The sequence below is a fragment of the Prionailurus bengalensis genome, chromosome A3, assembly GCF_016509475.1.
Source record: "Prionailurus bengalensis isolate Pbe53 chromosome A3, Fcat_Pben_1.1_paternal_pri, whole genome shotgun sequence".
Lineage (NCBI taxonomy): Eukaryota > Metazoa > Chordata > Mammalia > Carnivora > Felidae > Prionailurus > Prionailurus bengalensis.
The window spans coordinates 119,930,654-119,955,257 of NC_057354.1; the positions used below are offsets into that span (position 1 = coordinate 119,930,654).

At 42.4% G+C, this 24,604-nt stretch overlaps 1 protein-coding gene across 1 annotated transcript in view; it reads right to left on the bottom strand.

Moving 5' to 3' along the window:
- RAB10 (RAB10, member RAS oncogene family) overlaps positions 1 to 15,874 on the bottom strand; it is a 78,357-nt gene extending 62,483 nt beyond the window's left edge. The window contains exon 1 of the mRNA XM_043604365.1: positions 15,171 to 15,874. Coding sequence (XP_043460300.1) covers positions 15,171 to 15,297 — 127 coding nt within the window. The 5' untranslated portion in view covers positions 15,298 to 15,874. The remainder of the gene's footprint in view (positions 1 to 15,170) is intronic.
- Between the last annotated feature and the right edge of the window lie 8,730 nt (positions 15,875 to 24,604).

Below are 24,604 nucleotides of genomic sequence, written 5' to 3' on the forward strand. Positions count from 1 at the left end.
CCTGCTTCAGCTTCTGTGTCTCCCTCTCTCTCTCTGCCCCTTCCCCACTCACGCTCTGTATCTCTCCATCTCTCAAAAATGAACAAATGTTAACAAAAAAAATTTTAAATAAAAATAAATGAATAGACATTGTAACTCTAACCATAATAGATGAAGACAAAAAATCTTATGACCTCAGGGTCCACTAAAGACACCAATGAGGAGCAAGCCACTTCATGTCTCAGAACCCTGAGAAAGGTTTAATAGGAGGTTATCAGGTACCAGGCAGAAACTGATTAAAGGTTTACATATGGACACCCCAAGATCTAGCCTCCATCTCAAATAGCCAGATTTTACCACTCCACAAGACTAAGCAGGAATCTAAAGGTTTATTCTCCAGAAAATATAAAACCGATATACTTTGAATTCAAGAACAAGAGGCTCAATGGAGTATGGAGAGACAAAAACAGGGAGTTAAAAAGCCCCACCCATGCTTACAGAGCTTGCAAACATCTTTTTAATGACCCATTCTTGGGGCGCCTGGGTGGCTCCGTAGGTTAAGCGTCCGACTTCAGCTCAGGTCATGATCTCACGGTCTGGTCTGTGAGTTTGAGCCCTGCGTCGGGCTCTGTGCTGACAGCTCAGAGCCTGGAGCCTGCTTCGGATTCTGTGTCTCCCTCTCTCTCTGACCCTCCTCCATTCATGCTCTGTCTCTCTTTGTTTCAAAAATAAACATTAAAAAAAAAAATAATGACCCATTCTTAATTATGAACATACACCCTGAAATTACCAATCATTTGAGAAAGGCCTCTAAAATACAGAATAAAACAAATGTGGGGAGAGCACAGAAAACTTGAAGGAAAAAACAGGCAAGAAATAGAAATGTCAAACAAGCTATCTCCCAAGAAAAAAATAATTCATGAAAAGAGTACACTTTAAAAAAAAAAAACAAGAAAAAACTACTACAAATTTTAAAATATGACAGCTGAACTAAAACCTTCAATAGAAAAGTTAAAAGATAAAGTTGAGGAAATCTTCCAGAAAATAAAACCAATTAGGGGCGCCTGGGTGGCTCAGTCGGTTGGGCGTCCGACTTCGGCTCAGGTCATGATCTCGTGGTCCGTGAGTTCGAGCCCCGTGTCAGGCTATGTGCTGACAGCTCAGAGCCTGGAGCCTGTTTCAGATTCTCTGTCTCCCTCTCTCTCTGACCTTCCCCCATTCATGCTCTGTCTCTCTCTGTCTCAAAAATGAATAAACGTTAAAAAAAAAAAATTAAAAAAAAAAAAAAGAAAAGAAAACCAATTAACAAAGCTGGAAAATAGGAAATTACACAATAAAAAGTCCAAAAACCAATTAAAAACAAAATAAAGGGGGCACTTGGGTGACTCAAGTCAGTTGAGCGGCTGACTCTAAATTTCACCTCAGGTGATGAGTTAAAGTCCCATGCCTGGCTCTGTGCTGACAGTATGGAACCTCTGTGGGACACTCTTTCCCCATCACTCTCTGACCCTCCCCTGCTTGCTCGCTCTCAAAATAAATAAATAAACTAAAAAAAACAAAAAACAAAAAACAAAATAAAGGGAAGAAAATTATAGGGGGTAAAAATGCAAGAAAAAAACATAAAGACCAAGTATTTAGAAAAATGGGTTCATTAAAAAAAAAAAAAAAAAAGACCCCACCCACTAAGATACATCATTCTGGAATCTGTTACCAGTCATCAAAAAAACTTAAAAAAATTTTTTACATTTTTATTTATTTTTGAGAGAGAGAGAACACAGTCGGGGAGAGGCAGAGAGAGAGGGAGACACAGAATCTGAAGCAGGCTCCAGGCTCTGAGCTGTCAGCACAGAGCCGGAAGCAGGGCTCAAACCCATGAGCTGTGACATCATGACCTGAGCCGAAGTTGGATGCTTAACCAACTGAGCCATCCAGGCACCCCTAAAAAAACTTTTAAATCTAAAAACTTCTAGAGACAAACTAGATCACAAATAATGGATAAAGAATCAGAATGAGGGCGTGCCTGGGTGGCTCAGTCAGGTGAGCATCCAACTCTTGACTTCAGCTCAGGTCATGATCCCAAGGTGGTGGGATTGAGCCCCACATGAGGCTGAGTGGGGAGCCTGCTTAAAATTCTCTCTCCCTCTGCCCCTCTCCCCTACTTGTGCGCTCTTTCTCTTAGGGGGAAAAAAAAATCAGAATTGTACCGGATTTGTTAGCAACATCAGAAACTAGAAAATAGACTAATATTTTCAAAACCCTAAGGAACAATTATTTTCAACTTAGAATTCTATCCCTATCAGACCTTCAATTGAATTAAAAAGAATTAAGATGTCAAAATGGAAAGTCTCAAAAAACTTCCTTTGCCATACAACCTTTTTTCAAGAAGCTACTTAGAAGAGTAAAGGATCCAAGGCAGTAAACCAAAAAACAGTATCACAAAGAAGAGGCAGTTAAGGGAAGTCCCAAGGCAATAGCAGTACAACAGGCTTAGTTACTAACCAATCTATTACTGAAGCAGGAAGGAGAAAAGATCTAGAAGAGGTGTGTCCAGGAAAAAAAAAAATTATCTCTCTGACAGTATGACTGTATAATCATTCTGAGAGGCTGTTGGAGGATGTAGGAAAACTTGACAATGGGTAAAATGAAATTAATCAAATAAAGAGAATTTTAACTTCAGAGGAAAGAGAGAGTCATAATAAATTATTTGGCTTAACAGGGAATATTTACATGAGCATGGAACCACCAGAAACCAATTTGACAAAAAGGAGAAAGAGTAGGATGAGATTATAAAACGTTAAAATTCCCAACTAATATTAGATTAATGGGACACGTGGGTGGCTCAGTCAGTTAAGTGTCTGACTTCGGCTCAGTCGTTGAACTTGTGGTTCATGAGTTTAAAGCTCAGCATCAGGCTCTGTACTCACACAATGCAGAGCCTGCTTGGGATTCTCTCTCTGCCCCCCCTTTCTGCCCCTCCCCACTTGCGTGTGCGCCCATGTGTGTGCACTTTCTCTCACTTCGAAAAATATAAAAATGGGGGGCGCCTGGGTGGCGCAGTCGGTTAAGCGTCCGACTTCAGCCAGGTCACGATCTCGCGGTCCGTGAGTTCGAGCCCCGCGTCAGGCTCTGGGCTGATGGCTCAGAGCCTGGAGCCTGTTTCCGATTCTGTGTCTCCCTCTCTCTCTGCCCCTCCCCCATTCATGCTCTGTCTCTCTCTGTCCCAAAAATAAATAAACGTTGGAAAAAAAAAATTAAAAAAAAATATATAAAAATGGGACGCCTTGGCAGCTAAGTCGGTATATCCGACTCTGGCTCCAGTCATAATCTCACAGTTTGTGAGATCAAGTCCCACATCCGGCTCGCTGCTGTCAGCGCAGAGCCTGCTTTGGATACTCTGTCCCCCTCTCTCTGCCCCACCCCTATTCTCACGTGCTTGGTATCTTTCAAAAATAAATAAACATCAAAAAATTTTAAACAGAAAATTAATTAATGACTCAAGAGATATACGGACATATCATTTGAAAACAGAGGTATGTAGGGGCACCTGGCTGGCTCAGTCAATAGAGTATGTGACTGGGGGTTGTGAGTTTGCGCCCCACCATGGGCGCAGAGTTTACTTAAAAAAATAAAAATAAGGAGCGCCTGGGTGGCTCAGTCAGTTAAGCATCTGACTTCTTTGGCTCAGGTCATGACCTCATGGCTTGTAAGTTTGAGCCCCATGTTGGGCTCTGTGCTAACAGCTCAGAGCCTCGGTTGGATTCTGTGTCTCCCTCTCTCCCTGCCCCTTCCCCACTCGTGCTCGCTCGCTCTCTCTCTCTCTCTCTCTAAAATAAACATTGAAAATAAAAAAAATAGTGGGGCGCCTGGGTAGTCCAGTTGGTTGAGCGCCTGACTCTTGATTTCAGCTCAGGTCACAATCCCAGGGTCATGGAATCAAGCCCTGTGTCCAGCTCTGCACCGAGCATGGAGCCTGCTTAAGATTCTCTCTCCTTCTGCCCCTCTATCCAGCCCATGCACACGCGCTTGCTCTCTCTCAAAAACAAAACAAAACAAAACGAATAAAAATACAGAGGTAGGTAACAGAAGAGCTAGACGATGCCTCTCAAGAGCAAGACTGGGGATGGACAGGGATAGGACGAGAGATTTCTTTATTACTAAAAATCTTATACCAGTATTTTATTTCAAATATATATCACTGATAAAAATTTTGAAAATCTTTCAGAAAGCAGAGTATAAGTTGCTATTATATAAAAGAGTCACGTGAGTCAACTTTCACTCTTATACATAATCTCTGAAGCCTTCAAAACATCTGCACCACCTGATTATGAGATTTAAAAAAACAAAAAACAAAAGGCCTGTAGATTCAATAAATGGTACTGGAGCAACTGAATATCCATTCCATAGCCAAAAAAGATTAACTTCAACCTAAAACTCACACCATATACAAAAATTAACTCAAGGGGCGCCTGGGTGGCGCAGTCGGTTAAGCGTCCAACTTCAGCCAGGTCACGATCTCTCGGTCCGTGAGTTCGAGCCCCGCGTCGGGCTCTGGGCTGATGGCTCAGAGCCTGGAGCCTGTTTCCGATTCTGTGTCTCCCTCTCTCTCTGCCCCTCCCCCGTTCATGCTCTGTCTCTCTCTGTCCCAAAAATAAATAAACGTTGAAAAAAAAAAAATTAAAAAAAAAAAATTAACTCAAAATAGATTGCAGGCTCACATGTAAAATGTAAAATGATAACATTTAGAAAACACCATGGAAGAAAATCTTCAGGATCTAGGACTAAACAGAGTTCTTAGACACCAAAAGCATGATCCGTAAAAAAAAATAAATAAATAATTAGACTTCATCAAAATTAAAACTGCTCTATGAATGTCCACATAATGAAGAAGAGACAAGATACAGACTAGGAGAAAATACCTGCAAACCACAAATCCAACAAAGGACTAGTATCTAAAATGTATAAAGAGGAGTGCCTGGGTGACTCAGGTAACCATCGGACTTCAGTTCAGGTCATGATCTCACGGTTCATGAGTTCAAGTTCCACATCTATTGGACTCTGCACTGACAGTATAGAGCCTGCTTGGGATTCTCTCTCTCCCCCTCCCCCACTCCCACTTTCTCTCAAAATAAACTGTAAGTAAGTAAGTAAGTAAGTAAGTAAATAAATAAATAAATAAATAAAATGTGCAAAGAACTCTCAAAACTCAACAGTAAAAACAATCAAAGAAAATGGGCAACTGACATGAACAGACATTTCATCAGAAGATATATAGATGGTAAATAAGGACATAAAAAGATTTTTCAACACCTCTGGCCAGCAGGGAAATGCAAATTAAAGCCACACTGAGAATATCACTATACAGATACCAGAATAGCAAAATACAAAATAGTAACACCACCAAATGCTGGTGAGGATGCAGAGAAACTAGATCACTCACACACTGCTGGTGGGAATATAAAATAGTAAAGCCATTCTGGAAACAGTTTGGTAGTTTCTTATAAAACCAAACATGCAATTACCATATGACCCAGTAATTATACTATTGGGCATTTATCCCAGAGAAATGAAAACTTATGATCATATAAAAACCTGTATACAAATATTCCTAACAGCTTTACTCACAACAGCCAAAAAGTGGAATCAGCAGTGATGTTCCTCAACAGGTGAATGGTTAAACAAACTGGTGAATGCATACCATGGAATACTACACAATAAAAAAGAACTACCAATACACACAACAACTTGGGTGAATCTCCAGAGAATTATGCTATGTGAATAAAAGCCAACCCCAAAAGGTATACCCTGTACAATTCCATTTATATAACATTTACGAAACGACAAAATTTTATAAATGAAAAACAAAGTTCTGGAGGAGACACATGGGGGCAGGGGTAGGAGTATAGTTAAAAGAACACCAGGGATCTTTGCTTCTTGGAACTGCTCAGTATCTTCACTGTGGTAGTGGCTACATTAACATATACAAGTGATAAAACTATGGAGAACTTAAAACATATACAAATCATGGGGCGCCTGGGTGGCTCAGTCGGTTGAGCATCCGACTTCAGCCAGGTCACGATCTCGCGGTCCGGGAGTTTGAGCCCCGCGTCAGGCTCTGGGCTGATGGCTCAGAGCCTGGAGCCTGTTTCCGATTCTGTGTCTCCCTCTCTCTCTGCCCCTCCCCCGTTCATGCTCTGTCTCTCTCTGTCTCAAAAATAAATAAATGTTAAAGAAAAATTTAAAAAAAAAAACTCTTAAAAAAAATATACAAATCAAAACAAGTAAAACTGAGAAACAGGGACGCCTGGGTGGCTCAGTCGCTTGGGCATCCAACTTCAGCTCAGGTCATGATCTCGCTGCTTGTGAGTTCGAGCCCTGCGTCAGGCTCTGTGCTGACAGCTCAGAGCCCGGAGCCTGCTTCCAATTCTGTGTCTTCCCCCCACCCCTCTCTCTCTCTCTCTCTCTCTCTCTCTCTCTCTCTCTCTGCCCCTCTCCCACTCACGCTCTCTTTCCCTCAAAACTAAATAAACACTAAAACAAAACAAAACAAAACACCTGAGAAACATAAATATGTAATGCATGTATGTATGCAAATGTAAAGTAAGACTGATGTACTGTGCCAGATGTTAATATCCTGGTTGTGATATTACACAAGTTTCAAAAAATGTTTCCACTGAGAAAACTGGGTAGAATGCACAAGAATTCCCACTGTATTATTTGTTATAACTGCATATGAATCTACAATTGCCTTAATAAAAATTTCTATTAAAACACGTCTGCATATACATCCCTATTAATATGAAAGAAACAAATCAACACTGTCCTTCTATACTGATTTTGATACACTGTACTATTTGGGTCTCCACAAAACTGTTTTTCCTTTTTCTAATGATTTACAACCTTGGATGCTCTGTTTCTGGGCCATACTGGAAACTCTGTGTTCCACCACCAATGGCTGTTTTCCTCAAAAAAAAAAAAAAAAAAAAAAAAATTTCATCTCTGGAAAGAAGGATAAACCTCAAGCAATCACTTTTGCTTGTAATCCAAAATATGCAGTACTGTTTTCAAAGAAAATTTTTTCTCATTTCAGATTTCTCTTCAGGTGAGTTTTCTGCACTAATATTTTATTCTAACGATTTATTTTCAAAGTCTTTATCTTATAATTCAAATTTTAAAAACTTATTCCAAGGACACTTGGCTGCTTCAGTAGGTAGGACGTGCGACTCTTGGTCTTGGGGTTGTTAAATTCAAGCTCTATGTTGGATGTAAAGTTCACCTAATTACCTAAAAATAAAATCTTCAAGAGAAAAAAAAAAAAAACAGGATTCCATTAACCCCCAATATTCATCGATTTAAAGGAAGCAAATCTATGATCTTTACAAGACTTTTATTGGTCTTCCAGATTCAGAAAATGTTCTATTAACATTCTCTGTAGCTTCCTTGAACTCTTCCTTTCTGACCTAACCAACTCCATAAGCATTTTTCCCATGCATATCTCTTTAGCTAATTTATATTTCATATTTACACAGAATACATCTTTAGCAATTTATATTTTATGCTAAATAAAAGTTTCTAATTTGTAAATCAACACTCAACGAGCTCTAACAGTTCTCTACTAATTACAGTTCCCACCACAGCACTGACTGGGCAAACTGGTACTGTTAAAAGTTGAGATTGCCAATATTTCTATCACTCTTCCTCTTTTTCAAACCGAACAGGCATACAGGTATTCCTTTAACTTATTTGTACACTCTTATACACTGTAATTCTGGAAGTGAAAATAATCATCCTTAACATCAGCTTAGTTCTACTCTGTTAAGCTCTAGGTTTGCAAGGACAAGTAACCCAAACAAAACTCCTTGATATTTGGTGCTGATACTTGTTACTTCTTCACTCCTGCCAAAACAACAACAAAAACAAAAAACAGCACTGCAACTTCATTTTTCAAATAGAAATTGATGAATGGGAAAATTAGCCATCATTAATTTTTTTCAAACAAAACCATGAAGTTCTCAGAATCAGAAATATGGCCACAGAACTAGATCTGGATTCTAGTAAAAAAGCTTTCACTAATTACCCATAAAATCTTTTGGAACTTACTTCACTTCATCAATCTGTTTCTTGACTTAAAATTAATTGCAGGATTCTTTTCCTGCATTGATATTTTTTTTTCTACATCCCAAGGAGCTCCATGTAGGTACACACAACAAAAAGACAAACCTGTCTTCAGTATCGAGTACAGACCAATGATACTTAAGTGTGGGAAAGTACCATATAGGATCCTCTTGACTCAAAGACCACTGGTTAACAGTAACTATCACATGGAACACCGAGGAACTGCCTGTGATTAAATGCTCTTACAGAGAACTAGGACAAGTGTTGGGTAGCTTTTGTTTTTTGGATTCTTAGTAAAATACACATAACATAAAATTTACCAGTTTTTAAAAACTGTGGTAAAAATTCATATAAGATTGACCATCATGAGTCGCCTGGGTGGCTCAGTCGGTTAAGCGTCCGACTTTTAGTTTCAGCTCAGGTCGAGCCCCATGGTTGGTGAGTTTGAGCCCCATGTTGGGCTCTGCACTGACAGAGTGGAGCCTGTTGGGATTGTCTACCCCCACCTCTGCCCCCACTCCATCAAAATAAATAAATAAAAGTTAAAAAAAATATTTACCTATCTTAACAAGTTTTAAGTGTATGGTACAGTAATGTTAAGTATATTCACTTTGTTGTGCAACAGATCTCCAGAACTTTTTCACCTTACAAAACTGAAACTCTATACCCATTAAACAACTCCCTATTTCCCCCTTCTCCCAGTCCCTAAGGGACTATCATTCTACCTTTCACCATTCTACTTTCTGTTTCTATGAATTTGACTTTAGATACCTCATGTAAATGCAAGCATATAGTGAATATTTGTCTTTTTGTGCATTTAACCATTTTTAAGCATACAGTTCAGTGGCATTACATGATATTCTAATTATTATACAATCATCACCACTACCATCTCCACAACTTTTTCATCTTCCCAAAGTCAAACTCTGTACCCATTAAGCAATAAATGAAATTCTGTACACATTAAGCAATAACTCCCCATTACCCAGTCTCCAGGCCCTGATAACCACTATTCTACTTTCTCTATGAATTTGCCTATCCTAGGTACCTCATATAAATGATTTCACACAGTATTTGTCCTTTTTTCGGTCTGCCTTGTTTCCCTTAGCACAGTGTTTTTAAGGTATCCATGTTGTTGTATATGCGAGAATTTCATTCCTTTTTAAGGCTGAGTAATATTCCACTCTATGCATATACTACTACATTTTGTGTATCCATTCATGGGGACATTTGGGTTGTTTCTACCATTTGGCTATTGTGAATAATGCTGCTAACTAGATAGTAAGTATGGTGAGGATTTGGAGAAATTGGAACCCTGGTGCAGTGACAGTAAGAATACAAAAGAGTACAGCTGCTGTGGAAAACAATAGGGTGGTTTCCCAAAAACTTAAAAATAGAATTACCACATGATCCAGAAATTCCACTTCTGGGTCTAAACCCAAAAGTACTGAAAGAACTTGAACAGGTAACTGTATGACAAAGTTCATTTTTTAAAAAAATGTTTATTTATTTTGAGAGACAGGGTATGTGAGCAGGGGAGGAGCAGAGAGGGAGAAGGAGACTCCCAAGCAGGCTCCACACTCAGCACGGAGCCCAATGCAGATATCAATCTCACAACTGAAAGATCACTACCTGAGCGGATATCAAGAGTCATATGCTTAACCAACTGAGCCACCCAGGAGCCCCTGACAAAGTTCATTTTTGATAAGCCAGTCATCCTAATGGGTTGCAGTAACATCTCATAGTGGTTTTGAATTGCATTTCCCTAATTATTAGTGATGCTGAACAACTTTTCATGTGCTTACTGGCCATCTGTAGATCTTCTTTGGAAAAATGTCTGGATAGTTTTTAATCAATCCTAAAACTAGGTATTAAAATGAAAGATTCCTTAGGCACCCTGGCATTCCTATAGCATAAGCTGCTGACTGAGAATCACAGCAAAGTCCAGGCATGTTTAATATGACAGGGGTTTTGCTCATTTCTCTAAAAAGCAGCCTCCCCATATAAATGGGCTCAGTTCAATTAAATCAACCAATTCTTAAATGCAGGTTACTGGAACCATCCTACTCTAATAAAGCTTAGCAAAAAAGATGCATTCATTATACCTCTCCAGAGGCAAGAGCCTTTACCAATTTAACTTCTTGCATGGAGCCCAGACAATCCATTTCCCAACAAAAGATATTCCCTATGGAAAAGGTAATAATACACCAAGGCATGGAATGAGGAATTAATACCAAAAAATAGCACATTCAGTAATACAGCCCACTAAAAATTTCTGCCTTAGGACAAGTCCATGTAACTACCATTAAAGGGTAATGTTTTCCTGATCTCATACTGCCAAGAGGGCTATAACCAAATGGACCCCTGAATAGCTCTCTTTAGCAAATATTTCTCAAACCAGTTTTACCCTAAAATTATTCTACTAGCCAAACAGCTATTATTCTTTTTTTTAATTTTTTTTTTCAACGTTTATTTATTTTTGGGACAGAGAGAGACAGAGCATGAACGGGGGAGGGGCAGAGAGAGAGGGAGACACAGAATCGGAAACAGGCTCCAGGCTCTGAGCCATCAGCCCAGAGCCTGACGCGGGGCTCGAACTCCCGGACCGCGAGATCGTGACCTGGCTGAAGTCGGACGCTTAACCGACTGTGCCACCCAGGCGCCCCTGTTTTTATTTGTTTTTGAGACACAGAGTGCTCGCTTCGGCAGCACATACATTTTTGAGACACAGACAAAACATGACCAGGGGAGCAGCAGAGAGAGAGAGGGAGACACAGAATCTGAAGCAGGCTCCAGGCTCTGAGCTGTCAGCACAGAGCCCGACTCAGGGCTTGAACTCATGGAGTGTGAGATCATGACCTGAGCTCAAGTCGGACACTTAACTGACTGAGCCACCCAGGCGCCTCAAGAGAGACTCTTCTAAGTGTTAGCCTCTATCCGCAAAAAACAAACAAACAAAAAACAACAACAAAAAACCTCTGCCTTCATGCAGCTTATATTCTAGTTCCCTTGGATTCACTTTGAGAATGGTGAGTGTGGGACATAACAGTAATTTGTTTTTGCAACTCTGCAATAAATCTGACCATAAATATCATAATTTCTGCTATAAATGCGTGGGAATTGAAAGTACACAGAAAAATTTAAATACTGTAGTCTTGGGCGCCTGGGTGGCGCAGTCGGTTAAGCGTCCGACTTCAGCCAGGTCACGATCTCACGGTCCGGGAGTTCGAGCCCCGCGTCAGGCTCTGGGCTGATGGCTCAGAGCCTGGAGCCTGTTTCAGATTCTATGTCTCCCTCTCTCTCTGCCCCTCCCCCGTTCATGCTCTGTCTCTCTCTGTCCCAAAAATAAATAAACGTTGAAAAAAAAAATTTTTTTTAAATAAATACTGTAGTCTTTGTGAGCACTATGGGCATAATAAGCCCATAAAAATTCTTTCTTCTAAGAATCAATGACCAACAAACAACTAAAATGATTCCATCTGAAATAATGAGGGTCTGCCTTCTATCGGCAGTTTGGTCCTTGTGAATACTTACTTCTATTTATTTCTGAATACTCACTTAGCAAGGTAACTACTTACTCAAACCTCAAGAGGTTTTAACAATCAAGTAACAACTCAAATTTCACTATCATTCATAATTAGCGAATGCTCTAGATTTTTTAAAAAACAAAACTAAAGAGATAACCCTAGTCAACTGATAATATTTTTTAAAAAGTAAAAAAATAGCATACAAAGTCATTTCTAGCCAACTAGCTAGTTCAGACTGTTCAGACATACACTGTCCAATATGGTAGCCACTAGCCACAGGTGACTATCGAGCACTTGAAACGTGCCAAACCCAAAGTGAAATTAGTTTCAGTGTATAACATACACACTGAAGAAAAACAATAGAAAATATTTCAACAATATTTAAATATTGATTACATAATAAGATGATACCATTTGGGGTAAAATGAGTTAAAACATTATTAAATTCTTCTTTTATTTTAATGTAAAAAAAAACCTTTTTTTACTCTTTTCAATATCAAAAAATATGTGGCTCGGATTCTATTTGTTTTAAACAGCACTGGTTTAATAGACTTCTAAACCTGCACAGAGTGATACATGCAATATCTGTTGGAGCTATACTTAGAATTTCATACTTATTCACTTCTCAGTTCACACTCTTCAGCCTGTCTCCTATATCAAAATACCAAACATATCAAATATTTTTATATCAAAATATGAAACTTTCAGAGTCTAATGTGAAATTGTTTAGCAGAGACTAACAAATACGTGAGTGACCATGTGCGCAGGGCATTCAATCCATCAACTAACTTGTTCTGCTATCCTTCAACAGCCAAAGGTACATATAGTCTGTATCTAGCTAATAAGCACTGTGCTCCTACAGTATGCCTGGCACCATGCTAGACGCTTTACTCTCACTGACCCATAAAATCCTCACAACTACCCTATGTAGTAGATTCTATTTAAAGAAGAAATTGAGAGGCACCTTGGTGCCTCAGTTGCTTAAGCATCCAACTCTTTTTTTTTTTTTAAAGAATTTTTTTTTCAACATTTTTTTATTTATTTTTGGGACAGAGAGAGACAGAGCATGAACGGGGGAGGGGCAGAGAGAGAGGGAGACACAGAATCGGAAACAGGCTCCAGGCTCCGAGCCATCAGCCCAGAGCCTGACGCGGGGCTCGAACTCACGGACCGCGAGATCATGACCTGGCCGAAGTCGGACGCTCAACCGACTGCGCCACCCAGGCGCCCCAAGCATCCAACTCTTGATTTCAGCTCAAGTCATGATCTCACAATTCAGGAAATCAAGTCCCACATCAGGCCCTGCACTGCCAGTGTGGAGCCCACTTGGGATTTTCTCTCTCTGCCCCTCCACTGCTCGAGTGCTCTCTCTCAAAAATAAATAAATAAGCTTAAAAAATAATAATAAAATAATGAAGAAATTGAAGCACAAAGAGGTTAAGTAAGTAACTTGCCAAAGTCCCACAGCCTGTGGAAGTAGGATTCCAACCAAGCAGGCTCTAACCAAAACCACCACACATTTTCCCCTAAAAAAAGGACTACACAAGGGGTGCCTAGCTGAAAGTTGGAAGAGCATGCAACTCTTGATCTCGAAGTTGTGAGTTTGAGCCCCACGTTGGGTACAGAAATCACTAAATACATAAAACTTAAAAAAAAGAAAAAAGAAAAAAAAAAAAGAAAGACTACACAAGACTGAGTCATTATCTTATAGGATTGGGTTCTAGTTGTGTGTACGTACCCATTACGAAAAGACTAGAATGGATGGGGCTTAATGCATTGCTTCCTACTCTCATTCCACCCTTCTCAATGGCAGGTTAAAGTTGATCTTGATCTTGCTAAAGGTTTACACTATGCTCCCTTTTCCAGAATTTCTAGGCCCTATCCTATTCCACTGGTCCAATTCCTATGTCCTTCAGGCTTCATTTCAGATACCATCTCCATGCAAGCTTACTCAGATTCCCCCATGATTTAGGCTGGTCACCTCTCCTCCCTACGTTCATCCCTTTGTAGCACTTCCCACGCTCTGTTGTGACTGCTCAAGGGGTCTACCCTGTTCACCACTTATAGTACCTAAAACCGTGCCTAACATCAGGTGCTCAATAAATATTTGCTGATCTAACCATGTGACCCACCCAGTTACAGCTAAAAGTGGTGGCATATTAAAAGCAAACTTAGTGGTAGGAAGTGCTAATCCACAAGCAGAAAACAAGTTCTAAATTTCAGGGAATTTATGACAGGTCAAGAGAATAGTATGATACACATCCAATAATGATTGCAATGTCTCCCACCCATCCCGAAAAAAGGAAGAGTAAAATTAAAAATCTATTTAAAATTATCATTTGCCCAACTTAATTTCAGTATAATTTCATATGAATTAAGTAGCTAACAAAAATTTTGTCATAAATCCAAATCAACCATTCCAATAATGCTGTAAATTGAAATCAGCTTAATTTTGCAATTCCCAGAGTTCAGAGAAGGCTGCAGTTGCTTTTTAAAATCATCGCAAATATAAAACTAGTTACATGTATAACTGGGTTTCACTGCACTGCCCCAATGCTGAGTGCTGGGTTCCAAATGACGGGCAATCATGTATCCTTTAAGATATTTACTGCGGGGGGGGGGGGGGGGGACATTTTTCGCATACAATTCATTTAACACAAGTCGTCTTAATGCCACTAAATTTTCTAACCAGAATCCAAAGGAATTTTCCCAGAGCCTTCCCCCTTTTTTTTTCCAAAACCAGAAACCAACTAAAAAGGTCAATCTTTAGTTCTTACTTCCACACTAAGTAATTCTGAAACATAAGGTGAAAGTACATTAGAAGTTCTTCGGCTAGGACTGGCCAAACGTTTTCCCGTAAATTCTAGCGTAAAGTCTAACAGAAGGGAGAACTTCATTCTTTCGGGTTTGAGGACAGAAACTGATCATCTCCCTTAGATTACTGTTTCTGTTGATGTCTGGAAAAGCACTGTGAGGCAAACATGCCATTGAGTCCCACCCCAAGCACTAAGAGCCTCCGATTGTTTGACACATCAATGGATTAGTCAACGCGGGGGAACTCACTTTTCCCCTCTAATTTGCTTTAATTATTCCTCACACAAACCCTCAAGTTTACTCTAAGTTATGACCATATAGAATCTTCTCTTTGCCCTGAAGTATAAATTCAGGCCTTTACCAAATGACCTACGGCTTCAATCCCAACCACTAAAATAAATCCCTTACAAGTATCGTGCATCTAGTAACGCCACACAAATATGGAAAAAGCCAGTGCAGTCGCTTAAAGAAACAGCATTCTGGAACGTGGTTAATGCTGCATATTTTGCATCAGAGGCACCGAACAGAGTAGGAGACTTGAAAGCAAAAGACCGGATGGAAAGCAGGGGAAGACCCCGCCCCAGTAAGCTCGATGTCGATTCAAACAGTAACTTAGGTCTGTCGCTTGGAATCGGAATCACTGAAACAAAGGCGTTTATTACGGGAAGCAAGATGTCTGGAGTAACAGAAACGGTCTGCAGCTACCCAGACCGTACACCATCTTCCCACAGGTCTTACCTATGGTGGAAATAAAGGTGGTATTGAAGGCATCATCCGAAAAACGAAAAAGGACGCAGGTCTTCCCCACTCCCGAGTCTCCGATCAGGAGCAGCTTGAAAAGCAGGTCGTACGTCTTCTTCGCCATTGGGAGGAGCGGCTCAGGCTCTCGCCGCCGGCGGCCCCAAGGGATCGGTCCCTCTCACTACAGCCAACTCCTCGCTCGGGCGTTCTCAGGCCGGAGGACCGGGGAAGCGTGGGAAAAACGAGGGCTCGAGAGGGCGCGGGCGACCTGCGAACGGCCTCGTCGAGGAAGCCCCCCGACGGTGGCGGCGTCCGGTGCCTCCGAGGGCGGCGACCGCGGCTCCGCAGCCTCTCCCAGCCGCTCCGCCCGGTTCCGGGGAGTCGGTCGGGACAAAATGGCCTCCCCTCCCCCCTCAGGGCTGCTCGGCCGGGACGCTCCCACGGGCGAGCAAGCAAGCTCTGCCGTCGAGGGAGTGCGGCGGGCGTGAGGACAGTCTCCCTCCCAAGCAGAAACTCCGCGCCAGGACGCGGCGGTGGCAGTGGAGGACCCCGAGCCGACGAGCTTAGCTACATAGCCACAGGAAGCCGAGCCGCCCCGGCCAGAGCCACCTTTTTCCCCGTGCCCTCTCACGCCGGCGTGCGCGCTGCCTGAGACGCACGCAAGGACGTACGCCCGCCCTTCCCTCGCGCCCTAGCCCTGCGGATCGCCTCTGCGCACGCGCGCCGGAGCGTGTAGGGGCACGCGGGGGCGGGGAGTGGTGCGGCGGCTCTCCGAGCCTCTGTCTGAGGCAGGGCGGAGAAGAGAGAAGGGAGGGGCGAGAGAGGGCGAGGCCGCGGGCGCGCTCCCTGCGGCCGCCTGATAGGGTGCGCCGCGTTAAGAGTACGCCCCGCGGGGAGGCGCTGCCTGGTGACTGCGCAGGCGCGGCACGCTGGAGTAGCCCCTTGACACCCTCTTTCCTCCCGGGGCCGCCTCCCCGGCCGCGCTGAGGATGCCCCCGGTTGTGTTTGTCGCGTGTGTCGAGCTGAGGGGCTTGGCGCAGCGACAGCCCTTGATGGCCGTGAGTTCCTGTGTAGCTGTAGTTCGTAAACGCCAGAAAAAGTGGCGCCCTGGGTCATTAATAGGCTCTTTGCTAAGATGAGACGCATCCTGGAGTGCCCTCCCTGGTGGCTAATGGTAACAGGAGAAGCATTAGAGCTACATCCTGGTTTACTTCAGGAGCAAAAGTTGACGTTCCAGAGAACAGGAGTCTGAAATGGAAAAACTGGCCGGGCTGCTCAGGTTGGAATGATGTAATCCGCCTTCCAGGGCGAGGGGAGAAGGACTGAAGAACACCTGGGTGCAGGGAGAAGTCGAAGCTTCGGTGCTGTGCTCTACGCCCAGGACCCGCTCCAGGCCTTGCCGTCCTTTTGGAATGCCCGAGAGCCCAGCAGCGCCATACAGAGGCAGCAGGGCTGGTCCCTGCGGCCAAAAGCTAACCACCGGTGTCCAAAATTGAAGGACAGTGAAGCCAACCCCAACCCGACGCTGCCTCTTCCTTGCCCTTCCTCTTCCTGTGCCTTACACCCTTTCATCCCTATTAGTCTTTATCCTTTCCTGTTCCTCTTTTTCCTTTCTGTCGTTTAAAGAGTCACGCCCCACGGGGCGCCTGGGTGGCTCAGTCGGTTGAGCGTCCGACTTCGGCTCAGGTCATGATCTCATGGTCTGTGAGTTCGAGCCCCGCGTCGGGCTCTGTGCTGACAGCTCGGAGCCTGGAGCCTGCTTCGGAATCTGTGTCTCCCCCTCTCTCTGACCCTCCCCCATTCGTGCTCTGTCTCTCCCTCAAAAATAAATAATAAAACATTAAAAAAAAAATTAAAGAGTCACGCCCCTGCCCTGCCATTCTCAATGTGCTTCATCGCTGCCAAGCACACCCAGGATGTGATGGTAGGGTAGTTGAACCTGGTGGGCTAGTTCAAACTCCTACAAGAGAAAATCCTGAGACATCTGGAAACGGGGTTTGAGAGAGAAGTAAAAACTACATTTTTACATCCGCCACCACCCCCAAAACGTTTGTGCGTTTAATACGTAATTAAAATTGGTCTTCGAGGCCGTTAGGGTAATCATATTTCAACCTCCCATTTTTTAAAGACTTGGCTTGCATTTTTCCTTCCCAACCACCCCTGAAGCTTCACTACTGAAAATGCTTGTCTTCTCTGATACATGTCGCTCTTCAGTTTGTTTCTGTGATTGCTCTTGTCACTTAAACCTTATCCTCTATGGATCATTCTTTCTATAGCTGGGAATGTCTTATGATAATGCCAACAATTCTAATATAGGCTGGCTATGCAAATCACAAAATGAGCTATGATCAAGTGCTTCACAGGTTTGTCGTGCGTTAAGAGGCATTACATTGAGCACCCCGGAGTGTTAGCGTGATTCTCCCTTTCAAATAAGTTTAACTCAAGCCCCAGTGTTGTAAAGCATTTTTTAAATGTTATTATTTCTAAATGTAGAAAGCCCAATTAATTCCATGACATAAAAGTTGGGAATAAGGGCAGTTACATATAAAAAATAAATTGGGGCGCCTGTGTGGCTCAGTTGGTTGAGCATCCAACTCTTGATCTCTGCTCAGGTCTTGATCTCTGGGTCATGGGATCCACCCCCGCATCAGCCTTGTGCTGACAGCACAGAGCCTGCTTGGAATTCTTGCTCTTCTCCTCTCTGTATCTCTGCCCCCCTCCAAATAAACTTGAAAACGTTTTTTTAAAAATTGGAAAATAAATTTAGAAACTTCATGTTTTATCCTAGCTCTTTCTTTTTTTTTTTTTACTGTTTATTTGGTTTGAGGGAGAGCTGGAGCGTGCAAGTGGGAGAGGGGCAGAGAGAGGGAAAGAGAGAATCCCAAGCAGGCTCCTCGAAGTCAGCGGAGAGTCTGACACGGGGCTTGAACCCACAGACCATGAAATCATAACCTGAGCCAAAATCAAAAGCTAGATGCTTAACTGGGTCACCCAGGCACCCCTATCCCAGGTGTTTGGAGCAGTTACAGCACTTGGAGCCTTTTCTCCATGGGCTCCATATTCTGAAACCTTAGGAGTGAACTGCACTTATTAACAAGTTGTATTTATTATTGGGTCCGGATCATAGAATTTTAGAGCTTTCGTATCTTTTACATCATAATTCAACTCCTGTGTGTAATTTACAGATAAGTCTAAGGCTTAGAGAGGTTAGAGACTTGCCAGAGGTCACACATTAGTGGCAGAGCCAGCACTATATGCAAGGGGACAGGGAAGAAGACCTCTACAGGACATCACGTTGTATGGAGGCGGGAATTGGGAGGCTCAGCCAGTTTTCGATGTTCGGCTTCCCCAAAGTTAATTAAAAGTTTTGCTGGAGTAAGACCTAAGCATCAAGCTACGTTGCCATGGAAGGTGGCTGGAATGATCAAGGCATGAAAGGCCTCTGACTTTAGGGGGAAAAAAGAATAAAATGGGGTCTATGTAGGCCTAAAAGAAAAACCTAGTGTTATGAAGAAGTATTTGATAAATCCTAAAACTTAGTGAAAGAAAATGCCAATTTAGTTACTACTAGTTTAGGATTTATGCCCTTAAAAATTTTTCTCTGTAAATCTTGCCCAAATATTTGCAAAGCCAAGAAAGAAAATAGATATATTTATATGCTCATATTATTAGTTAAGGTATTATTTCTATATCTTTCTAGAGAACACACAGCTGACCAAAGTCATGTTTCCAGTGCTCTGCTTCAACTTTTAGGACCTGCCTTTAAAGCTTATAGGAAATTCCTACCTTGGTGCCCGCCTCCCCCCCATTTGTGCTCCCTCTCTCTCTCTCTCAAAAATAAATAAACATTTAAATTAAAAAAAAAAAAAAAAAAGGAACATTCTACCTTGGGGTGCCTAGCTGGCTGGGTCCAAAGAGCATGTGATTCTTGATCTTTGAGTCTTGAGTTCGAGCCCCATGTTGGGGGTAGAGATCACAGACAGACAGACACAAACAAACAAACTTTAAAAAAATTCCTGCCTCAGAAGATCATTTTTATGCCTCAGGATCATCATTATTCCTCTTCCTGCATGTATCTTCCATCCTCTGTACCTGATTTCTTCCTCTGATTTCTCCGCCCCTTGCTCTCTCTATCCTTAAAAATGGAGTTATTCCCGTGAATGGCAGTCCCACTGCTATGTCGTCACCTGGCCATAAAAGCTACCACTCCAATCTCAGGGATTTTGCCTATTTGCTAGTGCCTACCTCCTGCCTTCACTCTCCCAGCCTTCAGCAGAGATTTCCATGAGAAAGGTCTTTGTTAGACATCCCTGATTGCTGAGAGGCTGCAGCCATTCTTCTCTCCATCACCTGCCGATATTCTGCTCTGCCTACATATCTTGACTTAGTCCTACCTCTTGTTAGAGAATGATTGCCCCATGAGCCTTCCCCATCCCATTGGATGTGTTTGTCCTAAGCTTCTCCGGGGATACCTCAGTTCTGAAATGCTGGACTACTCGGCTGGCACTTAATGGCAAGCCCTAGCCAACGAGCTTTATCTCCTATCCCAGCTTCCTCACATTAGTCTCCAGACAAACTGAAATGGTCGTTTTTTTCTGCAATTACTATGCATCTTCTTGACTTCAGGCTTAGTTTCACGTGGTTCTCTCCATGTGAAATGCATCCCCCCCACCCCCCACCTCTATCCCTTCAGCCTTCAGCTTAAATATCCTCGCCATAGCCTGTCTTCTGCAACACTCTTGCTGGAAGGAATTTGTTTCTCTTTTGTAATACATATTTATCTTTAGAAACTAAGAACCTGCAGATAAACAAAACAAAAATTTTTAATTATTAAAAATTCTACTCCCAGGATTACCTGGCTGACTCAGAGAGCACATGACTCTTGATCTTGGGGCCGCGAATTTGAGCTCCATGTTGGACACAGAGCACACTTAAAAAAAATCTACCCCCAGAGATAACCCCTATTAGTATTTTGATGAATAACCATGTAAATATTCTTCCCGTAGCTCTTTATTTAGACACTTCTTACACATTTTCCACATTTATAAAGATATTTGTGTACATATTTTATCCAATTGGAGTCTCCTTAAGAGCTTGTGACTATTATATTCATGACTTTGCAAAGAGTCTTCAACATATCAGAAGGTCAAAACATGTTTATTGAAGAGAAAATAAAATGAAAGTCAGCAGTTCGCTTTTTTCCCTAGAAAACAATACTAATTTGGAGAAATTCTCAGTGTCAGAAAAAAAAAAAACTGAAAACTCAAAAGAGAGGGAGCCTGGGTGGCTCAGTCAGTTAAAGATCTGACTCTCGATTTCGGCTCAGGTCATGACCTCAGAGTTCCTGAGTTTGAGCCCCACGTTGGGCTCTGTGCTGACAGCAAGGAGCCTGCTTGGAATTCTCGGTCTCCCTCTCTCTCTGACTCTCTCCAACTCACGTGCATGTGCTCTCTCTCTTAAACATTTTACTTTACCTTTTTTAACGTTTATTTATTTTTGAGAGAGAGAGACAGAGTGCAAGCCGGGGAGGGGCAGAGAGAGAGGGAGACACAGAATCCAAAGCAGGTCCAGGCTTTGAGCTGTCAGCACAGAGCCCGATGTGGGGCTCAAACCCACAAATTGTGAGTTCATGACCTCAGCCAAAGTCGGACGCTTAACCGACTGTGCTACTCAGGCGCCCCAATAAATATTTCTTTTTGATAGAGCGTGCACAAGTGAGCGAGGGGCAGAGAAAGAGAGAGAGAATCCCAAGAGGGGAAGAGAGAGGGAGAAAGGGAGAGAAGCAGGGCTAGAAGCAGGGCTCCTGTTCACCTGAAGCGGGGCTGGTGCTCACCTGATGTGCGACTCAAACTCACGAACCATGAGATCATGACCTGAGCTGAAGTCAAGATGCTTCACAACTGAGCCACCCAGGCGCCCAAATAAATAAACATTTTTTTAAAAAATAGAAATATAAAAATAAATAAAAGTGATTATGGATCCAGTAGGAACCCTCACCAATCTACAGGTTGTATATTTACATATAAAAATGTAAATATGTAAATTAACCATTTGTTCATGTCTTAAAGAAAAAAGAATCATCCAAGGCAAAGGATAATTATTTTCTAATAACTGGCCATTCAACTAGGCATTAAAGTAATAACTGCTCAATTCGCACTACTTAAAAAATGAGAGCAGCAAGACACAAACATAGTAGTTCTCTTTTAACATGAAGATATGCAGAGTAAACTCCTGGGTGCATCACTGCAAAATGGGCTACAAGGCACACATGAGCCATCACAGGAACTGGAATTTTTACAGCAGCAAAAGTCAGAGCGCTGAAGAGCAAAGAAGGCTTTAGGTAAATTGAGAGAGAGAGAAGAGGGGAGAGCATAAGGTATGGCAACTTGACCTGCATGAGACGGTTGGAAAAATCACAGAAGCACCAAAAGAAAGAAGAGAACAGAGAGAGAAAAAGTCACTTTCCAGAGGCAGAACCAGGGGAGGTGAATGCTTTAACCCTTTTCCAAGCCAAGAAATTTGAAGCTACACTTGTGACTTACAAATTTATAGACTCATGGCATGATGTGATGGAGTCACAGTGATCTGATCTTGAAGCCCTGGTCCATCTCACTTAGCTGGGTCATTTTTTTAAAAAAATTTTTTTAATGTTTATTTATTTTTGAAGGAGAGAGAGACAGAGTGTGAGTGGGGGAGGGGCAGAGAGAGAGGGAGACACGGAATCAGAAGCAGGCTCCGGGCTCTGAGCTGTCCGCACAGAGCCTGATGCGGGGCTCGAACCCACGAACTGTGAGATCATGACCTGAGCCGAAGTCGGACGCTCAACCGACTGAGCCACCCAGGTGCCTAGCTGGGTCATTTTAAGCAATTAATAATCAAACTGAACTTCAGTTTCTTCATCTGGAAAGTAAGGTTACCAGGAGCTACCAAATCAAGTGATTGTGAAGATTAAAATAATCCATGTAAAGACCCTGGCAGTGGGGCTAGCAGTCCCTTAAACGTCGATTCTCCTCCCCTGGTAAGATGTAAACCATCTAAGGAACTGCTGCTGTGTCTCCTATAATACCTAACCCAGAGTCTTACATGTACCAGAGGCTCAATACATGTAAATTCAATTGAATCATATCTGCATTAGAGGAAATCTTGGAAGGCATCTCAACTAATTCCCTGCTCCATGCAGAAATGCCCTAGCCAACCAGTGGTCTGTCCAGTCGTTGAACACCACCAGTTAGCTTGCTGATGCCAATAGGACTGATTACAGCGCTTGGTATTTCATAATTTATTTTGAGAGAGTATGAGCAGGGGAAGGGCGGATAGAGAAGGGGACAGAGGCTCTGAAGCGGGCTCTGCACTGATAGCAGTGAGCCTGACGCGGGGCTCCAACTCACAAACCGTGAGATTATGACTTGAGCTGAAGTTGGATGCTCAACAGACTGAGCCACCCAGGTGCCCCCAGTGCTTGGCATTTCCGACAGAAAAGTGTTCCACACACTGAGTCTAAGTGTGCTTCCCTGTAACATCACCTATTTGTCCTAACTCTGTGCTCCGGAGCAACACAGAGTGAACTTTCCCTCACATTCAGATGACAGCTCTTCAACTATTTGAAGATAACATTGGTATTTTCCTCTAAGCTGCTCCAAGCTAACTCTCTTCATATAAGATGACTCTCAGATAACTATCAGCACTACCATTTTGGTTTGTATATGTCCCTCCAGTGGAATGTGCCACCCATAATTGAGCATTATTTGAGTTAAGGACATGACCCTGTGGAAATGCCCAGATCAGGCTACCACTAACAGGTTATAGAAATAAGGGCCAATTGGGATACTCCCTAAGACTGAGATGATTTGGTACCTGATTGAGAAGAAACTACCTTCCAGATCAACCTTGCCTTGTAACCATTCTTTTGTTTTTAATTTTTAAATTTTTTTTTTTTTTTTTTTTTATTGAGAGAGAGACAGAGTGTGAGCGGGGAGGGGCAGAGAGAGAGAGAGAGAGAGAGAGAGAGAGACACAGTATCCAAAGCAGGTTCCAGGCCTCTGAACTGTCAGCACAGAGCCCGACGTGGGGCTTGAACTCACGAACCGCAGGATAATGACCCAGGCCAAAGTTGGACACTTAACCGACTGAGCCACCCAGGCGCCTCGTAACCGTTCTTTAAGTTACTAAACTTTTCAAAAAATTTAGATAAAAATTACCTCTTACGTACACAAATTGAAAATAAACAAAGGAGGGAAATGACGATTCACAGGAGTATAAGAATGTATGAAGAGTTGTTTAAATTCACTCGTAATCAGAGAAATTCAAATTAAAACAAGATAGTATTTTCTGCCCATCAGAATGACAAAAAATTAAAAAGACGGATAATACCAAGTGTTGGTGAGGATAGGGCGGGACAAGAACTCTTGCCGTTAGCTAGTGGGAATGCAATCTGGCCCAGCCATTCTGGAAAGCAATGAGGCAGTATTTAATAAACGTTGTACATGCCTATGACCCCACAATACCACTCCTGGGTGTGTCCGTGAGAAATCCTCACATAGGTTCATCACGGCTTTGTTTGTGACAGCTATTGTTGGAATCAATCTAAGCATCTGTTACCGGGGTGGAGTAAATAAACTGTGAAGGATGCACATTGAGGTAGTCCGGATCACAAAGGGTTAGCTTGGTTTGAAAGCTGGCTAATATGACAACTCAGACCCAAGGCTACATTGTTATCACTTCAGTTCCTGATAAACCAGAAAACAAGTAAAGCAAAGAACAATGACTTCCTAGTTCCTCCCAGAAACATGCCCAAATTCTGGTGATCAGTGCAGGCCATTTAGAGGGAGAAAGATGGGTCTAATGAGTTCAGAGTCGGGACTAAGTTTTTATAGGATTAGGCTTGGTGAGGGACTGGGTCAGCATTCAAGGGCCTATAATCTACCATGTAAGAAAATTCTTTGTTGTACTATTGGGCCAGCCGCAGGCCTGTCCAAGGCCTACCCCTCATGCTATAAAATACTGTATAGCAATATTAAGCTAGTAACTAGCTGCACATTCAGCAATTAGAACAAAGGAAACAGAAAATGATTTATAGTACGATGCCATTTGTGTAAATTAAAAACATACAAAACTGTATTACATGAGGTTTCACACATATTTAATAATGTACATCAAATACATTACAGAGGGAACCTGGAAAGGTAAGGCAATGACAGAGGAAGAAGGGAAAAATATGAAATGAAAGAAAATGGGAGGAACCTTGCACAGATTAGAAATGTCAGGGGTGCCTGGCTCAGTCAGTTAAGCATCCAACTTTGGCTCAGGTCACGATCTCACAGTTCGTGAGTTCAAGCCCCACATCAGGTTCTCTACTGACAGTGGATCCTCTCTCTCTCTCTCTCTGTCTCTCTCTCTCTCTCTCAATCTCACAAAAATAAACATTTAAAAAT